Below are 26886 nucleotides of genomic sequence, written 5' to 3' on the forward strand. Positions count from 1 at the left end.
CTGATATTCATTCTACACTTTTATGTTAATATATTTAGAGCTCAAGTTAACTGTGATTGATTTGTTATGCTATAAAGGATTAGTTTGTTAACTCGACTGTTAACTTGTCATAATTAGAATTAGAAATCTAGATTTCTCTCGTTAATATAACGGATTATGATCCCATCATTGTTCAATTAAGTAAGCCCTCCCAACAGAAATGGCATCTATTTATATATCCTATATGGAAATAAACCATGCCGTGCACCCTCCAAAAAAGCCAATCAAATTATTAAGAAGGCTGATATGCAAGTAGAAATGTTACAATACAAATAATTAGGCTTTTCAGGACTGATCCCGAGACAGAAATGATATGTCACATTGGATAATTTTTTAACCATTTTAAATCAAAATGGATTCACACTTGAACTTTTGCAACGACAGCTATACGATTTCATAAGATTTAGTCCCGAAGGGTCCCTATATTCTTTGTATTTATATCTTGTCATAATTAGGTGTAATCAAATGAAAAACTGTAAGATATGATGAGGCAAGGCAGATGAACTTACTTAATCATCATCACATGCAACTACTATCTCAAATCTATAACTTGAAACGTCCTACTTTTCTGCATCAACTGCTCTATACAGGCACACATGAGGGAAACTACACCTCTTCTCTACTACGAATTCAACATATACAATGGACCTCCTTGCTATACCCTCTGTTCTGCACCACTGACATGAGGAGAGGAACCATGAGGTGATTAGATAACAAGTCTATGGGGGGGCACATTGGTCCACATCTATAAGTACATGTAGCTAAGAAAAAAAGTGTAAACAGACTTACCTGGGAATTTTAAACAGAGCCCTCCTAGGATCTACATCGGACAGGGGTGGAGAGCCATCAGCTAATTCTATGGCAGTGATACCTAGTGACCATATATCACATCGTACATCATAACTATATTCTATCTGATTTTCACAAGCTATCACCTATATGACCAAATATAAACTGTTATGTATAACAATAGATATTATGAACCTGATTCATATCAAAATCATCTCAAGTTCAAAGTTTGTCATGCCGTGATCAATCAAAATAAAATCTATGGCACCAAAGGCAAAATTAATTCTAATATTTCAAAAGAATTCTTTTTTAATGGTTTTTCTATATCTTACATGATTTTCTTTTTCCAAATGTATATAATTACAGAGCAGATATTAAGATACTAGTTTGAAGTCTTGGCCTATATAAATGAATTAATGATCATAAAAAGCATATTTCTGATATTAACCACAGGAACAAGACTGACAAAGAACAGGGGCAGTTCGGTTTTGATTTTGAAATACAATGTATGATTAATAGATACACAGAGAATGAAAACAATCAGAAATTTGTACAAACAACTTTCCAGACAACATAATTGTTTTCTAGAAAGTAAATAAACCACAGAATTGATTGTTTGCCAGTACAAATTTTCAATTATCTAAAAAACTGATTGAACAAATTTTGTATAAACAATCAATACAATCTGTAAAATATCAGAAACATTGGTATGTTATTTAGAATTAAATGCGTCTGTTCATGTAGGATATTAAAGGGACAACATGTTAGAGTAAACTGGAATACAGAGAAAGAGAGAGAGAGAGAGAGAGAGAGAGAGAGAGGGAGAGACTTGGGTGTGAAATATAATTAACATTAAACATACATTTCTTTAATATACTATTCAAAAAAAGTAGGGGATATTTGATTTTTAAGTGTTATTAAAGTCACCTAATGAAACTGACGAAGAAACAAATGACAAAATGAAATGAAGTTCACATTCATCGATTTATTCCAAATGATCGTTAGACTAAGTAAGGCACAGACTGACCATTATAAGGGTAAAATGATACCCGGGGTCAAACAGCAAAGTTACCACAGCATCACAACCAAGTCAGTAACGGGTAAATCCTCCTCTGTTTGCCAAACAAGCATTGATCCGACGTGGCATACTCCTAATGAGACGTCTAAGGTCATTTTGGTCCAGATTGTCCCATTCCTGTTGCAACGCAGCAGCAAGTTCTTGGACATTGGCAGGACGTTGTTGACGTTGACGTAACCTCTGTCCAAGCATGTCCCAGACATGCTCGATGGGGGAGAGGTCGGGACTCAGTGCTGGCCAAGGTAATGTGGTGATGTTCTGTTGTTGGAGGTAACCTGTAACGATCCTGGCCCTGTGACATCTTGCGTTGTCATCCTGGAAGATGAAACGGCGGCCATGACGTCGTGCGAACGGCACAACATGGACTGCCAAGATGTTGTCCCGGTAGTACTGGCCTGTAACACGCCCTGCAACAACATGTAAAGCCGTTCTTCCAGCAACAGTGATTCCTCCCCACACCATAACAGAACCACCCCCAAATCGATCATGTCTGATGACGTTAACGTCTTGGAAGCCCTCCTACGTCTGTCCAAAAAATGAACAGTGAACCTTGACTCATCTGAAACCATCACATTGCTCCAGCGTCGATTATCCCAGTGTTGACGATCCCTACACCAACGACGTCTTGCCTGAATGTGATGATCTCTCAAACAAGGGATCACGCGAGGACGTCGGGCGCGAAGGTGACCCCTATGCAGTCGATTCCGAATCGTCTGGCCACTCACTCTCACACCAGTGTCTGTTTCAAGGCGAGCGCTGATCTGATTTGCTGTGATGACACGATTTCTCAAGGCCAAGGTACGGATAAATCGATCCTAGGCTTGAGTTGTCGCCCTTGGTCGACCTGAGCGTGGTCTGTCCTGTACAGATTGTGTATCACGGTATCTGGACCATAGCCTGCTTATGACAGACTGAGAAACATTCATCGTCCGCGCCACAATAGCCTGTGTTGTGCCGATCTGTAGCATGCCAAGGGCACGTAACCTTTCATTTTGGGTAAGCCGACGCATATCAAAATTTGTTTTCTGGTCACTAAAACAATTAAACTGATGTTTCCACCCTGGAATTCAATGCCACAATGACTGTAACATTCAAAGTCAGAGTCGTGCAAATCTTGGGTTGGACCCCCATGATGATCTCAAGCATCACCTGCATTCCATGCGGTAGCTATTGGTGCGTTTGGGCGTCACATGTAACTGGAAATGTTTCTTCTGTTAGGTTCTATAGTGACTTTTTTCGTAGTCATTTGCATATTTTAGTATTATGCCCCCAAAATCAAATATCCCCTACTTTTTTTGAATAGTATAATTTAACAGTATTTAAAGATGGGTTCCCAGAAAAGTATTTATAGGGTGGTTATTTCCAATAAAAAAAGTATGGTAATTTTGGTATATATGGAAAGTAGAGATATCCAATCTTACTAGAAAAATACTGGATTCCCCGAAAAACACGCATGGAGCGTATACAGGACAAAAATGTAAGGGTTCCCCTAATCAACAGCTCGACGATTAGGAATTTCTGCACACGTTATGTCAAAGGTCACACGCGAACATTGAGCGCTTGATGTACAAGTTGATAAACTTTATGAAGAGTTAGACGTACAACACTTTCTGAGATAAAAATGACGGAAAAAGACGTGGGTAGTGGATAATCCGAGAATTTAATTAGGATTCGATATTTGTAATAAATAGTAAGCGATTAAAGACAACATCGTCTTATGTTTGCAATGAATTCTCCTCTGATTTCCAAGAGAGGTAAGTCACATGACGTAAACATGACCTGGTTTGATCAAATTTTTATAGCAGGACATTCCTTCGCAATTACAATGTCTGAGAAGGATTTGAAGCAAAATTATGACAAATTAATTAGTTTAAATATGTTTTTAGTCCATATATACCATTAAATCACCCAGTTTGTACGCGGGAACCCATCATTAATGTCCCTCCTGAAGCACACAGCTCGGTCAAGTTTAATTAAGGCCAGTGCTGTCACAAGCAACTACTTACAGCGGAAGAATTAGGAGAAATAACGTGGTTACTGTTACTTTCCTCATCCAAATCCCTGTCCAAAGATCCCAAAACTCTAGATCACAGATACTGTTAGTACTATCAACCTACCTCTGGTGCCATCCAATATGGTGTTCCTACATGTGTTTTTCTTCGACCTAATTTATCATCTAAATGACCAGATACACCTATATATAATTTACAAGAATATAATTAATATAACCTTTTCAAATCATAACTGAAATCATTGAACAAAGCACTGTATTTATCTTATCATGTTGTTTTGTAGCAATGTGTGATTATCCATTTATGATTGTTACGAACATTTATCATGTTTGCAAATTGATAAATAAGCAACCCCACATTTCTGGATTCATTCAACTTCTTTTATAGAGCTACTTTGTGTAACCAGATTAAAACATTTATGTGCGGAAATTAATTTTGGAAATAAAAACAAGTTATACAGTCTTTTTTAAGTGACACAGGATTATCTGAAAACCAGAATATTTTGTTTATATGGCCTAAATTTCACAACATCATTAAGGATAAAGAAAAAATCAAGATTTTACTTCAGTGAATGGTATTTGTACAAAAAAATAGAAATATAGGGTAAGGCTGAATGGGGATCCCAGCTCATGTAAAATATTGTTACATATATGATATATATGTATATTTTGAAATAATGCCACCCATATAATATTGTAGTTCAAACCATCTTACCAAAATCTAAAAGTTTTACTTTTCCTTTGTCTGTTAATAAAATATTATTTCCTTTAACATCTCGATGCATGACTTTATTGTCATGTAAATACTTTAAAACCTGTAAAATACAACAAAAAACTAATGAAAAAAGTATTTATCTTAAACAATCTCAGGTCTAAGGATAGTAAAAGTTTTGACAAAAAATTAATACAAAATTTTTGAGAAAAAACTGATAATAAAAGCTGATAAAAAATAAAACCTTCATCAGATTGAGACAGCGTAATTGAAAATAAAGTCGGTAGAATAAATTTCTTCCTCTCTGAATTTAGAATTTTTCTTTCAGATTCAATTAATTAATATATGCAGTATGACTTCACCATAACAGTGACATACATTGATATGGTTAGCCCCTTATACAAAAAGGTTCCACTAGAACACTTGCAACTTAAGTTGGCCATAGCCTCATATTGAAATGTGCCTTATAGGAACAGTCCAAAATATATGACTTATAGCTCTTTATGAAAAGATGTACTTTGGCCTTGTTTGTTTTGGGAAATCAGACGATTGAATCCCCCCTTTGCATGCACTCTCTTTAGAATTATAGTTTTTCAAGGGGAGGAACATCACTCCATTCCATGGCATTAAACCTTATGTGCATGGCGATAGTAGTTGATTTCAGTTGGTATCAGAGAACGCTAAAATGTTAATAAAGTGTAGAAATGTTGAAAAGATAAATGATTGATCTTTACGGATGTGTATAAGTTATTGTGTATTATGTCTTTAATCATCCTGACAATTTGTGAAAATGCATGCACAAGTTCCAGGGCTGGGGTAATGGTAATGGATAATGGTAATGGAATGTAATCATTACTTTTTTTAAGTAATGGTCATGTAATGAGTAATGGAAGATTTCAAAAGTAATGGGTAATGGAAATGTAATTAATTACATTCCCAAAATCATGTAATGGTCAATTACATTTCAATTACTTTTCAATTACATTTTATGGCATATATAAATATTTCCAATATGACGAGCCTCAAATTTTATAGCACCAAAGAAGTAATGAAGTGTATCTGACACAAATCCAATTCATTATAATTCTAAAAAAAAGATTTAAATCAGTTTTAAAAAATTATAAGAAAAATAAGAAGGCATTAAACATTTTCTATTATTACTTTTTATGTAGGAACCTTTTTTAGACATGTAACCTAAGAAGTGGATTTCTGATAAGATGTATATTATAATCAAAGATTAGTACTAATTTGCAGCCAGTCACTCAGTCAATCAATCAGTCAGGTAGATTAAAAGACAATAAATAGTCTTACTGCACTTTAATCTTAATCTCAAGGTAACAAGTGACAAACCAAACAATGACCTTTAAGTATCTCATCATTTTATGGTTACTTAAAACTAATATATTTTGTTCTAGAGTCATGCTGAGAAAAACTATTTTTTTAAAAATTACTTAAAAGAAAATACAGTTAATTAACTATAGTTTTGATTCATTTTTCAAGTCATACAGTGAAAATGTCTGTTTTGTCACCACTGCCCGTCACTAAAAAATTTGCCTTGATGTTATAATTGCTAGAAATAATAATTCATAAACAAATATCTATTAAGTGAATCAAGGATTATTTTGATTTTGTAGGTATTCATGGCAGAAAAATAAGGTTGTCTTTTTAATTTCTATGAAAAATGTTTTTTTATTTATATAGTCATGAAGTAATGGGTAATGGTAATTAATTACTTTCAATGTAATGGGTAATGGTAATTAATTACATTGCTAAAAATGAGAAAGTAATTGTAATGATTACATTTAAAATGTAATGGTAATGGTAATGTAATTAATTACATTGGCAATGTAATGGCCCCAGCCCTGTGCACAACTGCTCAATTATTTCCAATAAACAGAGCCTTCAGTTTCTGACCCTCCCTCTGCAGACATTGGGTTTAATGTGTGGACATGTGAGGTAGGAGAACTTCGCCGAGACAGCAGCAGTTAAAGGCTCTTTAATGTGCACACCAATGTGTCCATGGGTGATTTCTTTTTTTCTTTCCAGCACTCCCAAGCACACTTTCCTAGACAGCCTCACGTGAAGGCAGGGCTTGAACAATCTTGACCGTTCAAACGGCCCTCCTGTTACAAAAACTATAATAGGCCGATATTTCAGACTTGTAGTAGTAGTAGTCTATAATATATCATTTTCTATCAACTATATATTTCATCATATTTCTCACCGATAAAGTTTCTTTTAATATATGAGCAATAGTTTTTTCATCCAGCTTCTTTCCCTGCTTTTTTAAATCTTTAGATATATCTGTCACCGCCCCTCCTCCACATAACTTAAAAAATAAAAAATAAACTTACCAGTATATTAATACGATTAACTATTATCAAACAGTATTTTATTTATTCTTTTACAATAAAATAAAAAAAGTTTTGAAAAAGAAAGGCATTGCAATTGTCCTTTAAAGGAGCTGTTTTATATGTCAGAGTATATGCAAATAAAAAACACAAATTATGTGGACAAAAGCTTGAAAATTAATTTAAATCAGAAATGCGTGCTAGACAGGTTTAAGTAACTCATTTAAAGAACTTAACTGTTCTATTGCATGAGAGTGATTTTATAATCAAGACAATCACTATTGTCTAACCACTATAATTTGGCAAGTATAGACATGGTTACCCAGGAGCTTATTTATATGCCCATCCCCAAATGGAAAAAGGAAAGATGTCTTCAAAAGAGCATCATCATAGAGCTTCAGATAGTTACAGTAGTATGATAAAAGACAGAGACTTTCACACACAATTAATCAGTTTTATTCACTAGTAAAATATTTCTGAGACTGTCTCTTTTAATTCATCAATGGACATTATCCCTAAACATAATAGTTTCAGGACATTTTTACGACTAGTATTTAAGATTTTGCTACTATTTTGAATAAAATATTCTAAATGAACACTAGAAACAATTGACTGAAATGTAAGTAAGACTTGACTTGAGGTAACAAAAATGGTTATGACCATATAGACAAGATGATAATAAAATAGTTTACAAAATAGTCTTTTTATAAATCAGACAAAAGAAAGTAATTATACAAACCTCCATGACAAACCATAACTGATCTTCACCTAAATCAACAGTTTTCAAATACAGACCATAAAAATCAGGAATATTTGGATGATGACTGAGATCCCGAAACACAAGATATTCTTCTTCTAATTCTTCTATAACTTCATGCAGAGATTCTAATATTTTTACAGCTGCTATCTGACCTAATTTCAAAAATAAAAAAGTTATCATAATATCAGATTTCTTGTGTACATGGTTTTATTCATGCAGATATTTAGCTTGCAACTGACTTAAACATGGACATAGCAATGGAAAGAAAGTGTAAGACCATTGCTTTCTCTTACTTGAGCCGAAGCTCCGGCTATAGGGCAGCACAGATCCCTATTAACTTTCAGTGTAACTGAGTTAAATATAATCGAAACCAGAAGCAATAATAAACATGTAGTATAGAAAGCATCTTCCTCTTAGCAAAAATATGGTACTACTAGTCATATAGAACATACAAATCATGGGAGAATATTGCAATTTTACACCTCTCAGCAGCTTGGGATGTTTTTACATACTTTTGGATCCTGGAACTGCTTTTTCAATCCTGACACAGGAGTCTATATGTCAATAATGTCATTTGTTATAGACAGTGCTGACAAAGACGACTTGTATCATGTTATTAATGAATATCAGTGCAGCTCTGCTATTTAAACACACAGGTCACTGATAACTGGTTTCATGATAGTTATTCTATCTTTGAAGTTATACAGAGTCTTATATTTTGAAGGAAAATACTATTTTCTAACACCATTTGTACCATCAAATAATAATGACAAATTGAAACAACAACACTTAAACCAAAGGGACTCCCAATATGTCAACCATTCACAACGTTTAACATATTATACATACATTACAGAATGACTAGTTATATTTACCTGTTTCTGGATTTTTAGCCGTGTATACCTCCCCATATGTCCCCTCACCCACAATATCTTGTAATATCCAGACATCTTCTGGATTAGGTAGACTTTTAAACTGTATTATTTTACTGTACTGACTGTACACCTTTAACATGATTCTACTTGATGAACATCATCATACTGCAATAAAAAATACATTAGAATTTAGAACAGTATATGTATTATTTCTATCTGAACTTAACGAAGCTACATGTAACATTTGCATCAAGAGGACTGGAATTTAAGTATCTGGTTATCATTTGAAGGATTTTTAATCCCTAGAAAACGAGAATCATTGAGTCTCTAAAAGGAATATCAGTACTCAACTGATTTGAAAATTTGTCAACTGTCCGCATCCTCTGCAGATGATATCAACAGGATATGGTCAAAACAAGTCAAATGCCACCTAACATGTTTTGATTGGCCTCTTCATATTTTCATTTTCCTTAATTAAATTTTAAATGTTCAATAATCAATTTGAATACATTATGGCAGTGAAAAATTAGATATTGTCTGAAAAATGCAAATAACTCATTAGTGGCTTTACATTCATTTATTTTCTTATACACACTACATACAGTATGCCTAAATACATGTAGATGAATGGTCTTTCAAAATTAATTACAATTATATTTCAGACTAATACGAAAAATAGAAAACTGTACAAAAAATGATATCCCTGTCAGATCCCCAAGTAAAATTCTTCAGCTACCTGGTAACAAAAGTATTTCTAACAGCCCCCACCAAACTCCCTATTTGATTTCAATCTCTCGTAAATAGACAAAAACACATACATGACCACTGCCTTGGCAATCAATTATGACAAACAAAACAGCTAGGATAATATATCACAATAAAATTAAAATAAACATATAAATTTCTCAGACGAAACATTGTAAAATATGCCGGTAAGCTCCACATAAACCAATTCAAATGAAATTACATATAATAATAACTTCAAATTCATGTGTATACATATAATTTAGCAGATCATGCAATTGTATGACATGACTGTTTGTCATCTATGTGTAATTCTATACCTTAAATCAACTTAATTACATATAAAATGGTGTAGAACTCATTTTAATATCACAGACAAGTAAATAAACTGTTGAACCAACGATCCAGCTCTTTAATGATCTGATGCCTTTATCTAAGCCCAAGTGTCACGCAATATCTTTCTTAGATTTTACATTGATTTCTCTTCACGAGATATCGTGGAACCAGAGAATCAGCTTCACAGACACTGATCAATAAAAGTTGACACAATTTCAGCAGACAGACAAATTATACATGAACAGAGGCACACACACAGAGTTTGCACTTGCATACATATTCACATCATCATTTGAATCAATAACTAACTATGTTTTCATAATTGTAATTATCACTGATATGAAAACCTAACTAAAAGTTCAAAAGCAACTTACAGTTAATTTTATAACCGAAATCAGTACTAATAATGAAGAAAATATTCCTGGCTCAGAATTGATGCTAAGCATTTAAGGATTACATTTTTTATATTTTATTCAGATTTGATTAGTTTATCTCTGAGAATGGAAGAAAAAAAGAATGTCAATAAGCTACATTTTGACAAGTAATGAAACATAAGCCAACAACAGCCAAGTCCATAATGATTATAACATTGCATTGTAGTCTTTCTGTGATAATTTTTGGAAAACATCTCCCTGAAGTGATACCATAACAAATTTCCTGTCAAGCAGATGATATATATAATTTTACTTTTAGCCACCACACTGTAGATCAGCCACAAGTAAACAATGGTACATGTATTTATATATCCCCTTAATTTGACTCTTAAATCATGCTGGGGACCATTGTGGGAGTAAAAAAAAAACCTTCAAGCAACAATATTATAAAGTTTTCAAGTTCTCCTGTTGCTGGACAAAAGGGAACGATGCCTATTAATATATCCCCCAGTGAAAATGAATGCAATATATCAAATCATCCCAAAGGAATTGTAGATGGCTGGTTGTATCAGACATTAAAAATATTAATAAAACACAGATAAAAAAAAACCCAATCTATACCAGACAGACAACAGATGAATTGTGCCAAAGACTGAAGGGAGCAACGGTGGCTCAATGAGTAAGACATTGGCTCGGTAACCTGGAGGTCCCGTGTTCGATCCCTGCATTGGTTGAGAAAGTTCATTAGGATTTTCCGGCTCGGTTCCCTCCTGTCAGTTGTGCAGGGGGGCCTGCTATGGGACAACATACATGTATGGTCGTTCGAATGGCACGTAAAAGATCGCTTGGCAGTTGGAATTCAATATAATTATAAGTGTAGACCGTAGCGTCGCTGTCAGAGCAAAGTTTCTGGAACAGAACAGTAGGACGTTAAACCCCATCTCATTTCCAAAGTCTGAATTTATGTCTTACATTGTCTGTGAGAGGTAGCTTATTTCCAGGTTTCAAAAATACTAAATTACATCAACATACATATTAAAGACTTTATACTGCTACCTATATTATAAGAAACATAAACAGAGCAATGACCTCAAGCAATTAACGTCACCTAGATAAATAATGCAGACGATTTAATTTACTGGGAAATGATCACACATAGATCAAACGAAAAATTATAATATAAATAAGTCTCTCAAAGTCAGGAATGGAATTTCAGCAGATATAAAACTTGCATTCTTAAATCAACCATTGTTATATTTCACTAATGTCGCTCCATTACTTGTCCATCAATCAAACACCATAATAAGTATTGATCTTTAATTTATTAAACTCTTTGATTGATCATAAATCAATGATAAATTGTAATCAAAGAGGCATTACCACTTTCAACCAGAAAATAAACATAATTAATTCATTTAATATCATCAAAGTTATACGTCTACGGAATGGAGCAACACCAAACATTGAAGAGTTCTCCACTCTTCCCAACAATAATTTCAATTTTTGCTTAGTAACCCCAGATGCTGTTATACACACGATTAACCAGTGGCTCCCAGGCAAGATATGGCCATATTTTGCAAGAGATGGATAGAGAACAAGCTAAACAAAAAGCAATTTTTCGAACAATCAACCAAGAAACCAAGATCTTTGGGTTATAAACATGTATTTCAAGTTTCATCAAAATCTGATCAAAATTGTGACTTCTAGAGGGTCCACAACCTTGATATACCATACACTATATTATTTACACTATTTGCGTATGAGGGGCGGCCATTTTGTCCAGCAATTTTGGTCCAATTTTCACGAAATTTACAGTGTATCGGTGATATATTCTAACAGTTTTTTAAAACGGAATATACATGTAATTACATGTACATGTATGACCTCTACATGTAGAGGGACCACAAGCTAAAAACATGATTTTTCGTACAATCAAGGGCCATAATTCAGGAAGTTACAATCCGATATATGCAAATATCGAAAGGAACCAACATCTTTGGGTTATAAACATGCATTTCAAGTTTCATCAAAATCAGATGAAAATTGTGACCTCTAGAGTGACCACAAGCTAAAAACGTGATTTTTCGTACAATCAGGGGCCATAATCCATGAAGTTATGGTCCGATATTTGCCAATAATAATATCGAAAGAAACAGAAATCTTTGGGAGATAGACCTATATTAAAATGTGACTTGTAGAGTGTCCACAAACAAATTGTGGACGGACAGGGGCGACGACAATATACGTCCGACATGAAAATGTGGGAATATAAAAACTCTCCTTCAAAGTCATGCTTGCTGGATATTCTACCAGCCAATGTACTTAAAAGACTGTCTCTCTGAACTAGCACCAACACTAGCATGTTTATTTAATTCATCACTTCAATCTGGGATAGTTCCACATGGATTTAAATGTGCTGTAGTAAAACCAGTCTTAAAGAAGGTCGGATTAGAATGGAAAACAACAGAATGGATTCTACTCTTGTATTTCTCACCAAAACATTGTAACGTATTGTGGCTTCTCGGTTGTGTCTGTCTGAACTTGATTTGTTTGGAAAATTTCAGTCCACATATCGCGCTAACCACAGTACTGAGACTTCTTTATTTTTAAAGAGGACCTTAAACCTCATTTCATCTTATTTCTAAGCTCTTGAGGGCAATTAGCAATGAGGCACCTTGATGAATGAGGTTAGACCTCAGTGTCTAAGTGAAATGTTAAACCGTACTTCCGATACATGTAGACTACACCAGTCAGATGCAAGCAACTGCCATTCAAGTTGGACTACCCACCTGTATCGATGAACAAAACTGATTAGAAATTAACAGAAAATGTTAAAAATTGAATGTAAATCAGTTTATATTACATTAATATATATGTGCCTTTTGAACCATTTCATCCATTTTAGGTTCCAAAGAACAAAGATTTTGTTACTTTAAAGTTACTACCAAACATTTTGAGAGATAAAAGGGTTTTGTACAGTACAAGTGTCTCTTTTATTAAGAAAAAGTAAACACATCCTGTTTTATGTGATACTACATGTATGCAAAAAAATGGTGATGTTTAATACCAGAATGCGTTTCAGCACCATTTGTAACAAGTGACTAAAATAACGAGGCTAGATAGATTCCACAAGTCATGTCAAACGGTGACACGGCTAGATCTATTTGTTAAGGCCAACTCAATTTTTATCAAGGTTGCTGAGATGTAAAAAAAGGTCAAAGCACATGATTGTTGGCAAGATCTGGAGAGCATGCACAATAAATACGACTGGTGTAGACTGGAATAACCAGACTCTAGAGATTGCCATTTGATTGAGAATTCTCACGTATTTCGCCAAACATAACTGATTTGAAATTAGAGTATAACAGAAACTATTGAATGTAAATCAGTTTATATACATTCATATTAAATTATAATAATCATACGCGTTGTGACCCATTTGTGTCAATTTCTAGGTGCCAAATATTAGCAATTTAGCTCCTTTCAGGTCATATCTAGTTTTTGGAATATTTTATTGTGAAAATGCTTTTAGTGGTAAGGGTTTAGAACTGTTTATTGTTAAAAATTTCTACTGTCGACTTTCCCTTTTTGTCTACATGAAAGTCGCGTACTTTGATTTTCTGTTCTACACAACATATATTTATGACATCAAACCTCTCCCGTTTTTAAATTCAAGCCTTGCCAATTTTTAACGGTTCAATTTAAAAGACATGATTTGTACCCGTGTCAGGTAGGATTACATGTACAAGTATCTTAATTGTAGTTGGGTGTGGCAGAAATCTAATAAATAACAATAATTAATCGTTGTTTTGCAGAAAAAATTGACAGTTTTTTTTATTGAATTCCAAGGTGATCCACATAGGGATCTTTTAGAATGGACTGTATGGCCAAATCTTATATTCTTAACTAGAGACACACAGGGTTGCGAGATGAGGTTTCTTATATAGCATGTTATTTTGGTATGTGGGTAAATTTCCCTGGACAGCAGTACCTACTCTTTCTTATCTCAAATTTCATTTGTCAATGGTTCTGCTACGTGCACGCCAAACGTATAGCCTAGGCTATACTTTACGGCCTATACAGGTTGGCTACTTCTCTTTTTTTTCTTTTTTTTTACAATTCCGAACTACTTGACGTTGTTCCTTGACAGGCCAGCTTTCATTTTGAATCAATGACAAGGGGAAACCATACTGGAAAATCCCAAAGAACTATCTCGGCCAACAACGGGATCAAACTTATGTTGGATGTACCTCCTGGTTAGGCCAAGGTCTAGTTGATCCACAACTTGAACTATATGAGTAGGCCTACCATGCAATGTACTTCCCTTATTATTTTAGAGCCCAGATTCAGCACTGTCTCTAGTTACTTAAGTAACGAAATATATGAGAGTCCTAGTATAGAGTCCAGGAACACTAGGACTCTCATATATTTCGTTACTAGAGTAACTACACTGTCTCATGACAATGGTTAATAAAAAAGATTTTAAAAATTCAAAGTTACAAGGTTGTACTAAAAACAGAAAGTGAAAACACGCCCTTCAACAATCATACTATTATTTACTATTCAGATGAAAATATGACATTTCTTCATAATCATTGTCAAATTTCGTTAAATTAACCCATCCCAATGAAATGTACCCCAAATTTTTTTTTACCTGGTGTGAAGAGAGACTGTAACTTCTGATTTTATACTGTTGAAGTTAATGAGTAGTGTTTGTCTGTGATTCCACAATAATGAGTTTTTTTCTGGTGTGTAACTACTAATTAAGGGGATTTTAGCATGTACAATTATTGACAGACACTGAAGTTTATGTAAACTAAAAGTGGAAGTTTGTGTACATGATAATGTCAGAAACGCCCTCTTGCGGTACAACTAAAAGCTAGTTAAGGGGAAAGAACTCTTTTTTCTCAAAGCAAAAGAAACTGGGTTCAGACGGACACAGATCCTCAAATATTTCTACGCCTTTTCCCCCCTTTTGCATGGCGATTTTTGTTGACTTTTTGGTGTAGCATGGAAGAAAAGGGTTTGAAAATACATTTTCTGCCAGGTTTTGGTGAATATTCATGATTTTGAGGCGGAAGGATACAAGAGTTGAGAGGTTGGTTATACGTGCACTATCAAAAACTCTATGAATGAGCGAAATGAAATGGGGTTTAACGCACTACTTTTCTTCGCCGAATGGGCCAACGAAGACGGGCATACGCCATGCATGCTCCGGCCTGCTCTTAATATATCGAATTCTAACTGTTAAGGGTTTTTTTTTATGTGTACACGGGACCTCGGTTTTCCGACCACGATAATTACCTCTGTATTTACATGACCACGATAATTACCTCTGTATTTACATGACCACTATACGGGATCTTCTTCTGATCGTATGAGGAGCTGTGACCAGAAGGTGGGGGGGGGGGGGCATGCACAAGGAGCAACCCCCGTTACGATTGTATGCTTAATTGTAGTTGCATGATATTATAACTATATTGTATAATTCTAATCCCGAAACTTACAGAGGGTCGAGAAATGAGACCTTTAGGTACTGGTGGTAGCGAGCCACCGATTATGACTAGCGAAACAACACTAGCGGGTAGGGATGGCTAGGGGTGTAAAATATGCTAACTTGTAGAGAGAATGCTCCGCTGTATCAGTGTGCTATTATATTGTTCATGGTCTATTTTAAGTTTACTCTTTGTCAATATCAACAAACAATTCAGCTCTGTACAAATCAATTTCTTTACGGCAACACCATGAATTTAAAGTCAAACATTTAAACCTTTTCATATAATTTCAACTTCGCCTAATTCTCTTTATTTATTTCAACCAAATCTGATAGACGGGTGGCGTAGATGGCGCTAATTCAGATTGGTGTTCACCAGTTCCGTGGGGAAGGGCGGGCAACTCGAGATCACCATTAGGGGGACCATTTTGACATTTTAATAAATACAAATAAATATTCAATAAAAATATATTAATTGATTAATTACATGAGACATAACAATTTGATAAATAATAGTGGTCTTTACAAAAATCTATTTAAAAATATATTCTGCTAACATTAATGTTTATCATCAATCATTATGTGAACATTACAAGGTTTTGTGATGGCATTTAATGCGTAATTTACATCTTAAGGCCTTGTAAAAACGAAAAAGAAAACGACTTTCATCTTCAACAATGTTTTGCTTACAAATACAAGGGCTGGTTGAAAAGTTCTAAGTTTGAAAAGGATAGATCAATTGGGTTGAAACAAACTTTTGCCACCACCAACAAGTACAATCATTGAATGAATCATAGACATAATAACTGTAACTAGTGTTATTATTGTCTTCGTACCTGGCCATCTTGTGAACCTACCCATAGAAATCACTAGAAATGGACAAAACTGGTTATATGGCAGTCATCAAGTATCTGCAACTGAATGGACTAAGCCCAACACAGATACATGCCGTCATGGTCCCATGCACTTCACGGGATGATACCCCTTCCCTTTCCACAGTAAAGAAGCGGGCTGTGGAATTTAAGCGTGGCAGAGAGAGTCTGCGATATCACCTCGGTGGAAGCGGACGTAAAATACAACTAACTCACACACAGTCTTGACAATGAAGTGGGTCCTGGAAGGCCATAAACAGCAGCCATTCAAGGAAACATTATCCGGGTGCAGGACATGGTGATGGCTGATCGACGATTGACCACTCGACATATCGACATAAATTACAAACATGAAAAGAATCCAAAAGTAAAATCAGAGATTCTGAATATATGAAACAAACTGGAACTTGTTGATGTCTTGTTATCTGTTCATCCGCCATCAAATTATTATATACTTGGAAAAAGAAAAACTTTTTAAAAAGTGATGCTTATTCGATTTGTTCTTGAAGAGGGAAAATTTGATGCCATTTATCTCGAATTTCGGGGTTTGACATGTAGAACAGACGGCTCAGATGTTAATATAAAATAAGTAACAATAAAACCGCTAAATAATATTGGAATTTAACAAAATATCTCTTTTATGATAAAAACTTTATTGAAATAGTACAAGAAAATATAAATTATATAACACAATATATGCATTAAGCCCACATGATCTGATTGTTAGATAAACTGCAATTCATAACCCACAGTTCACTATTGATGATCAAACATTACTTGAAATCCTCTTTAACACTTAAAGGATGAAATAATCGTATTTTCTTCCTAGAAAATGAAGAACAAACTGAAAAAAAAACGATTCTTAAGAGATTTTAACGTCCGTTCAACAGTATTTCGAGACTAACACAAGGTACATTTTGTTATTTCAATAATTCGCTCGCGCATATGGGGGGGGGGGGGGTCTTTAGTAGCCGGACGAAACCGGAGGCTCAAGTTGGTTTAAAAACACGTGATCAAAAACCTCTTCGATATTTCGTCGCTTGGCTCCAAATCGAAACATGTTTTCTCAATGCCGATATTCAAACAACGACGTCAGGCTAACTAAACAAATAACTTTATATTGCTGACTTACTAAATAGGTAGCTTAAGCGGTTATACGATATGACGAGACTCGTCCACGGAACAGGGTATGACATTTGTTTTTAGAACGCATCGTTTAGTTGCAAAGTTGTCATACACGGAAAGTTCGCATAGCTAAGAAACATAACTGTGTCTGTGTATATCGGATGATTAATTAATTATAACATTTTCCACGACAATCTACAGCAGTTCTCTACTTAAGATGGTAAGTACACATTCCTTCATTTTATTTATTTAGCTAGGGTTATTTGGGGTCAGAATGAAATTCTATTTTGACAATGTGCCTATTTTTGGAATTTTTATGTCCAAATATAACTATGATTTATATTTTGATACATTCTAGAAACTTTATACATAGCCTTGGAACTGATATATCTATATAATCTTTTTGTGTTCCAATTTAAGATATTTACACGCATGCTTTAACACGAATGACAGATCTACCAGTAATTGTGTTGGTCTAGAAACCGCTTTTCTATTAAAAGTGCAATAAACCTCTACATAAAACCATAATATGGAAATTTAAAAGGTCTTATTTGGCTTGTATAGACTGTAATTTATAGACGTAGTCTCAAATTTACAGGATGGAGGCGAATGGTTGAACGCATGCCGTTTAGTTGGTAAGGTATGTCATTGAATTAAATGACTTTGGTTGTACGTCTCAACGAGTACGGTGGCCTGTCAAACCTCGTGGGTTTTCTCCGGCTCCACCGTTTTTCTCTAACTGCTAAAACCTCCTACGAGCAAGCCGATAATTGTAATAAAATTGAATCATGTGTTAGTCCCAAAATGATTCAGTTTGTGTCGAGTGCGCGTTAAATTCTCTATATATATTCCTGTAACGTTTGGTTCAAATCCATTGAATAACTTAAGGGGTATGGTCGCTGAAGTTCGGAGGGGTGGAATTTTGAAATAACATCGGTTTCCAACAGATTGTTGAGCCTCTTCAGCAGAAGATCGTGTTAAAGTTCGATATCCATAGGATTACAACTGTAGGAGGAAACAAGACCCTTACACTTTACTATGGCTGGTATTTAAAATGAAATAAAATAAATGAGACTTAATGTCCTACTTTCTACATCGATTGTTATGAGGGAAATTTTGCCTGCACATCGGTGCTATGGTCTACTTATATTGAATTCCAACTGTCAAAAGTTCTTTTACACGGGAATAGACACTGTCCTGACTAGGCCCTCCGTCTATACCAGGGTACAATACGCTGAAAAATCCCGGGGCACTTTCTCGAACGGCACGGGGATCGCCCCCCCCCCCCCTGGTTAGCGAGCCAGTGCCGTGCTCACTGACGCCGGTTATAAGACTATATAAGGCCTAGTGGTCTAGAGTGTCGCGCTTTGACCTCTAGCTGACCGGTCACCTCTGGCTTGCAGTTGTGGTTTCGATCCTGTGACTTGGAGATAGGGGCGCCTTCTCAACCTCGTGGGTTTACCCCGGGTACCCCGGTTTCCTCCCACAGGAAAGAGCCCTGCGCGTGCGCTAAGGTAATAAAGATGAAAATAACTTGTCTGTGATATCACCTTCGGTGGAAGCGGACATTAAACACTAAAAACAACAGCAATTCCCTAATCTTTTATCATAGCAACACACTTCCCGATGTATTCGTTAATTCATGTCCGTATTGTAACAGAGGGGGGGAAACAATAACTTCCACAAGTTAATTTTGGCCACACCACGGTGGAAACGAAAAGTGTGCATTTCTAATAAAAGATACAAGAATTAAAGAGTTTTATACACTAAAATACCTAGGTGAGCTCTATTAATGCAAACGTTATATTAAACAAATCGAGCCGTAAATCGCTTATGGATCTTTCATCTGTATATACATACATAGCATAATTCGTATTGTTGTATGACAGTCCAACTATGATTAGAGCAGGATGGGGGCTGAATAAGGATATCTATTAGATATATCCACTTACCTGACCTATTTACCTTCACACTATGTTTTTTTTTTATTCATTTATCTATTTTATCTTTAAGATCAGACCGTGCTTTCTTGTCGCGTCTATACTGCTTCGCATTGAATGTGTATTCCGCTTTGTATTTCATCGTAATAAATGATATCCTATTTAAATATCCGGTATCCAAAATGATCAAATGCATACCTACCCAATTGAATATCAGCAGAGCATTTCGTTGATTAAGTCAATCTTTAGAAACCGATTTCAAGGTTTTTATTTATTTTCCCCCTTTTTTCTAGCAGTTAAACCTAATGGTTAAACACATACGTGTTCTGGAAAATTGGATTGTTCACAATGATTAATATCCGGTCTGAGAATTTATTCAACCAAGTTCAAGACGTAGAAGGTGGATCAATATCAGGGATATTTGTTTACTTTTAAAACAATATGATTAGACTTGTAACCTTTACCGTTAAGTAATATCCATTCATGGTGCCTATTTTACGCGACACATCAACATATATTTAACTAATTGATTCTAACTATTAAGAGAGATGACTCATTTGTTTCTATATTGTAACTATTAAAGAAGGTGGTCCATTTGATTTCATATTTTAACTATTGAAGGAGATGACACATTTGTTTATATATCTTACAGCAGCTGGGAACCCGCTTACATTCTACATTACCCCCGTAGTAATTATAAGAGACGATACAGCATTAATTCTAAACAAAAACGCTAAACTGGTGTGACAATTCAAAATGCTAAAGTGGGAAGCAATACCCTTTCCAATTTAACATAATAACAAGAACGTAAATATTCAGACCTTCCAGAAAGAGTAAGCATTACATGTCTTGTACAATATATACAACAACGTTTGTAGCTCCGAGTACAGAACTGGCCAGAATTTATGATGGCTATATAATGCCCCAACAATATTCGTGAAGTTATTGTTATTTGGCCCAATATGCTTTTTAGTATAGCTTCATTTTATCGTAGTCTAAAAGTCTATCTTTACCATTTATTCTTGAATATTGAACCTTTTAAAACGTGTGTGCGAATAAAGCTATTGGGCTCAAAGTTGTTTTAAGAAAGACTCTTTAATCGTAGTCTGGAAGGGTATATTTGAAGTCTATTTATTATACAGTGTTATCTGCCAATTTCAATTCAAATCTGAACAATATTGTTCCCACTAGCAAACATTTTTTAAAATCATTTTTGACATTATATTCCCATGCTCTGTTTGTTGCCATAATTACATGTATACATCTTAATCTATTAATATATTATTATTTGATGTACATTAAACATTACTTTTAATTAGCAAATACTAATGTATAAACTACAAAAATATCGATGTAAGTAGTAACTAATTGTTAACCCATACTATTATACGAATAATAATATATACAAAAAGTATAAGTATAAGGAAGGGCCACAATGCTATAATTAGAGCTAACCAAAACAAGATCTGGCATGACGTCATTTCATTTTCGGGTTCATTTTCTGTCTCATATACTACCACGTTTCCATATTCTACCATGGTTCCATGAGGCATGCCAACCCTTCCTAGTCGACGATTATGAGGGTTATCAGCATAGCTGCGGTAAGATGGAAATCTAATGTAGTTCAACCAGTACCGTGTACGAGGTTGAGCTTGAACAGTGCGGTTATATGGATAAGGGTCGCTCCACCAGTAATCTGTGCGAGGTTGAATATCTGCAACAATACAAGAGAATTTTAATAGTATCATATAGGTTCGCTTTAGTTTTTATATTTTACGTTGACATTTTATTGCTTTAAATTTTTCTAGTGCAAAAACGGCAAATTTCACCTTTTGACCTCCAGGGTCACTAAGACTAAAGGTGAATTTAGCAAGTTTACTTTCGATCATTTTCAGCTTCTTTTCATGATACAAGAATGCCTGCGCATTCACTTTCAGTGCAAATGAACTCATTTGACCTTCGACCCCGAATATCTCGAAAACGCCCCAACGGCGGACTAGTTACCTCTCGGCATCGTATTCTACGCAAAATTTTACTCTGGGTCTGGTTTTGTGCCCATTTGATGGACCCCCCCCCCCCGCGCTGAGCCTCGGGTTTATTATATCGAATTCCAACTGGCAAGGGAACTTTTACGTGCACGCCAATGTGTACAAATGACCTCAGTTTTTAGTACCATCTGAACGACTATTCTCTGCCCTCGGTCCTGCACCACTGATAAGGAAGAACCACGCCGGAAAATCCCTATAAATTTGCTCGGCCAACTCAGGGATCGAACAGGGTACATGTACCTCCAGGTTACCGAGCTGTCTTACTGACTTAACCACCATGGCTTCCAAATCTTAGATCTAACCTACCGAATCCTGCATGGATTCAGCTGACGTGGAAATCATTCCACAACACAACAAGCATTACACTTGTGTACATGTATAATAGACCAAAAGACAGGTGGAGTTTACATTCTCAATTACAACTGGGCTTGTTAACAAGGGCCTAACTTCAACAATCGTATTCATTTTGCAAACATTGGTTTTCGCTGCTTCTATTCTGATCTTTGACGTTTCACCCAGACACCGGAAGTCAATCGGATATTAACTTTTGTTTCTAGAGCGCCCACGAGATATTTTAAATTGATCAAGGACCATAACTATGACAGTAGTAATCGGAAATCGTTGACAATCAATATAATTCTTCGTCTCGTGACCTTGAAAACTGTGTATAAATTCAAAGTCAATATGATTTTAACTTTGTCCTCTAGACCGTCCGCGCGAAAACGTGGACACCATACGGACAGAGGGGACGGCGACAATATATGACCAATATGTCAATGTGGGTGTATAAAAATTAATGAATTTACAGACACGAACCATGTATGGTGTGCTACCAACACCAGCAAAGCAACTCTCCCTAGATGGAATCTTGTAGAAACACTAGAATATGTGTCCCCTATGTGGAAAGAGAGGAACCCTACAGTATATTTTATCCTCTTGTCAGCTGGCTTTATCACAGGGGAGATACACGTGGCGTCACAACCAGGTTCCACGGGAGTTGGCAGACACTTTCGAAAAGGAGCGGAAGAACAAGGCAAAACAACCAAAGGCAAAACCTACACAAATCCATTTTTCTGTGGGAGGGTGAAACATCAAACAGAAGAGAAGAAAAACCTTTTGGAATTCTTAACCATGCAGGAGACTGGAAGCCGGCCATAGATCTTGACGAGAAACTGACATTCCCTGAGATAGTCCCAACCAATCTCAGGCCAGATATGGTTCACCCTCTCACAGAAAATGGATAATACACAGTACACGCTACATTTTCTCAAATCTTCAAAAATTCTTCGCACATAATAAAGTAATTAACTGGACTGAACATATCAATATACATGTATTCATGTTTCATTAGCGTAGGTTTATTGTAACAACAACCGCCAGCTCATTATCCAATTTGTATATAATGCGTCTTTAAATTTTTCGTAACAGGGTAACGTTTTAGTACTCTGTCAATGAATGTGTATGTGTGCGTGAAATAGCTTTATTTAATATCCGATTCCACCGAAGTGATATCGCAGACAAATATAAATGTGCTGGCCTTTGTCTTAGTAGAAGTTTTGAATTAGTTGGTTTATAGTTTTAGCATTAAGCTAAAATAAATTACTATAAATGTTTTGGGTATCTCTGATATTGTATGGACTCGGAAATATATTGTCCAGGTATGTCGTTATTTTAATCGTGGAAATGTTTATATGGGTTTAGTTCTTAATATTGCTAGCATACTTGAAACGATAACCCGGTGGAATTTTCCAGTTCCAAAGGTAGTCTTTTTCTGAAGGGGGGGTGGGGTGAATGGTTAACGCGTGCGCGTTGGATTATAAGGTCTGTCATCGTATCAAGTGGCGTGGTTGTGATTTCCCGCATGTACGTGACAAGGAGTAAGGTCGCCTGTCCATCCTCATGGGTTTTCTCCGGTTTTCTTCCACTGCTAAAGACCCCTACGCGCAATTGAAATAAAATTGAACCATATGTAAATCCCGAAATGACCTAGTTTGTGTCGAGTGGACGTTAAACCCCAAGTATATATATATCGGCCTTGTCGGTGCTTCTTTGGGCCAAAAGCCGACAGCGGGCGCGTCTATAGTACGACAGCAGTTTCTATGGGGAGGATGCATGGAAATACCGACAGGTTCCGACGCCCTATCGGTCGGGCATAAAGCACCTGTAATCGATCCGATAGGCATCTCAACATGTGGGTGCGGACGCGTTTTTTGGATTTGGACGAATTGAGAGTGTTACGGCCTCGAGTGAACCCATTTGAGGACTTTGCAGATAAACATTCTTTTCGTTAATACAGATTGCCAAGCCAATATTCGGAGAGTTTTACAAGCCGACAGCGAGCGCATACAAAGTCCGACAGCAGTCGGCGCCGCATTTATTAGCTATTTTGACTTGACTTGGGCTTCTTAGTGTTGAATGATGAAATTGTCTACGCGATTATGCACAGCGATTATACACAAATGCCTATTATTGAGGACCCTAGTATACCGTTAGCCCGACTCCGACTAACTATCGCCCGATAGCGTCCCGACAATCGCTGTCGTTTGCGTTAATGGCAGAGTTTCTAGGCGGCCGCCGCAGGTGATCTGCGATTCTTCGTCTTAGTTGGTTATTCGTAAGGGTAGTTAAGGTAAAACTAAATTACATGCAAGCATCTTTACCAGCTGTTCACACAATGGCTCTTTTCCACAAACGGGTAAACTATAAAATTTTTAAACATCCCATTTCGTTGTTTGATTAGCTGACTTTCCTTATTTATTCAGCGTAAATTTTAATTCTATTTCATTTAATCTCTATTATTAAGACAAAAAATGTCTTCTTCATTGACGCTTTACTTGTTTAGCATGAACACATTTAGAATTTTGACAACCGGTCCGATCTATATATTAAGACCATCTGCAGATTTCGTCAAGGTCACGAGATGTAAACAAGGTTAGGGCAAGTGATTCTTGCCGAGGATTGTGGGTTAGATTTGTGCTTGTCTGAAGTTGTACTTTTTAATGGACACTGACTTAAAAACCTGGGCCGTAATCAAACGTTTTCTTAAAGTTAAGTGAAAATACTTCAATTTTTCACTTAATCAAGTGTGTTCCCTTAAATCGGCATTCGAAGGCTATATTTTACATATCCTTGGCTATCTGAAAAACTTAACTGCACACTTAACTTAATGCCGGCAAACGCCAAAAAGCAAGAATTTCTAACTAATGGAATACCCTCCATGCATCGCTTGCCGGAACTATTGTTTCGGTAGTTTTTTATTTTAAACGGCAGTTACCAAATAGTGGTGGTATAATGTCATGTTCCTGCGTTGTTAGACGGTTTGTAATTCCCTAACTTACAGCTACGTTACCCCCCTTTAACGCAGATACGTGAACGATAGCATCCAATCAGAGGTTGTGACACAAACACACTCGAATCAAACATGGCGACCACCACGGAAACCTTGACATTGAACGAACCTTGAACTTTGCAATTGGTATTCGCGATGATCGAGGAATCTGATAGGCTTCCCAGTTGGGTTAGTAGCCAATCGAAATTAGTGCCGAAATATGCAGGGTATTACGTGAAGGGCTTGCTATGATGTGCGGAGTTAAAGCGAGATCAAGCCTTCTATTGAAGATGGTATAATATCGGATATTGTAAACATTTATTATTCTAACAAGTAACAATGTGTAGGGAATAGAAATCAACATTTTCGTCTTTATACCAACAGGGCCCACAAAATGCCCTTTTGCTCTTAAGTTAGATTGAACAAATTATTCAGCGTTCTTTATCAATCTGATATTTTTGTAATTCATTAAAATTCTTTCAGTGCCTACAATTTATAATCCCAAATGCGTGGAGTTGACTGTACATTACGAGTACTAAATAAGGACGAAAGATGCAAGAGGCGTTATTTTCTACCTGGATATGATTTTTAAAAAGCATTTAACGCATCAAACTTTGTTATGTGACAGTCTTGGAGCAATACGAACATGCTAAATGATCAGAAAGAAATATATGGACATTTCGGTGGTAGTAACCTTATACACCATCAAAGCTGATGATGAAGCAAACAAATTGAGCCAGCTACGCTGTCTTTGTTTTAATCTCAGTCCCCATACTTTTAAAACCGATACGATAAAAAAAAACACAGTCTCGATTATCCATTTCTTCGGTATATTTCCATATAAGGGTGGGTTTCGGCGTCATTAGCATAAATTGACCAATGTCTTTGATTATTTAAATCATATTTGACCAATTGGATAATTGAACGTCAAAACCCAAGCTACAAAACTATCATATTTGTGAGCAATCGTCAGACAACAGCCAGATTCTGGAAGGGAAAAGATGTAACAATTTCTATCAGCAGACTCGCCCATCGAGTCTGGCTGGATGAGGTTTGAGAGAATGACTTTATTCTATTATGCGTTGTACCATATGTAAGCAGCTATAAAATGTAAAAACGAACTGTTGCATTGTTATTACTGGTAAGACACACGTCTTAAGAAAACAGTAAGAAGTAAATACACAACGTGAAGGGGAAGCAAAGACAGCTAGAGACAAAGTCTAGACGATCACAAGGCTACTAAAATATGTAGTAAGAAAAGATGCATGGGCAGTACGTAGGATGTGACGACCGGAATCAATGACCCGCTCTCCACGTCTGACAGAAGACCCATGGTGCTACATATGGTCTGGATAAGTTAATAAATGTCTAATTAATAATTTAGATAACATTTCAGACCTAAAAAAAGACCAGCAATAGGCAGATTTAGCTCTTGCATAATGTATGTTTAACTTTAAGGTATCTCCCATACGTCACTTAACGTTAAGCGGTTGGGGGTTGGCCTCTTTTTTTCGTAAACTGAGTGATCTAAAAGTAAATGAAGTATAAGCTACACATGAGGACTGTACGCACTGACCTGTAAAACTCACAGAACTATATTCAATGAGGCTGAGGGTAATATAAAAGTAGGGGTATACTAAGCGAATACAGGCCCTGAATTACATCGTTACATTGGAAGCTATAATACATACCATTCATAGTTTAAGTCTGCACAAGTCGTAGATCAACCCGAAAATGGCGATTAAATAAGTCTTATTCTTGGAAATACAACCGTAGACGCAATTAGATAAGTCTTATTCTTGAAAATACAACCGTTTAAACCAATCCAAACAAATAGCACTGTTATTCTTGGAAATACAATCGTTTAGACCAATCCACACAAACAGCACTGCAAAAATTGGGTGCAATTAAAAAACACTAAAAACGGTGTACAATTTACAACACAGATTGCGTTTTTAAAACGCGAGCCCCCCACACGTTTAAAAAATTAAAAGATACACACCAAACACA

At 35.8% G+C, this 26886-nt stretch overlaps 1 protein-coding gene and 2 long non-coding RNA genes across 3 annotated transcripts in view; 1 reads left to right on the forward strand and 2 right to left on the reverse strand.

Annotated features, from left to right (window-relative positions):
* LOC126832646 (myosin-IIIb) overlaps positions 1-14876 on the reverse strand; it is a 59941-nt gene extending 45065 nt beyond the window's left edge. The window contains exons 1-7 of the mRNA XM_056103204.1: positions 14724-14876; positions 8616-8780; positions 7720-7892; positions 6854-6958; positions 4633-4732; positions 4024-4100; positions 829-974 (exon numbers count right to left, since the gene is read on the reverse strand). Coding sequence (XP_055959179.1) covers positions 829-974; positions 4024-4100; positions 4633-4732; positions 6854-6958; positions 7720-7892; positions 8616-8754 — 740 coding nt within the window. The 5' untranslated portion in view covers positions 8755-8780; positions 14724-14876. The remainder of the gene's footprint in view (positions 1-828; positions 975-4023; positions 4101-4632; positions 4733-6853; positions 6959-7719; positions 7893-8615; positions 8781-14723) is intronic.
* Positions 14877-17582: 2706 nt separating this feature from the next.
* LOC126831887 (uncharacterized) overlaps positions 17583-26886 on the forward strand; it is a 34098-nt gene continuing 24794 nt past the window's right edge. The window contains exon 1 of the long non-coding RNA XR_007684409.2: positions 17583-17780. This is a non-coding gene — a long non-coding RNA (uncharacterized LOC126831887). The remainder of the gene's footprint in view (positions 17781-26886) is intronic.
* On the reverse strand, positions 20616-26674 carry LOC130014327 (uncharacterized). The gene is made up of 2 exons (XR_008789285.1): positions 26568-26674; positions 20616-21214 (listed from the first exon to the last, which is right to left on the reverse strand). It is a non-coding gene; the product is annotated as an uncharacterized LOC130014327 (long non-coding RNA).

This window comes from Patella vulgata, chromosome 9 (genome assembly GCF_932274485.2).
Source record: "Patella vulgata chromosome 9, xgPatVulg1.2, whole genome shotgun sequence".
In the NCBI taxonomy this organism is placed as follows: Eukaryota; Metazoa; Mollusca; class Gastropoda; family Patellidae; genus Patella; species Patella vulgata.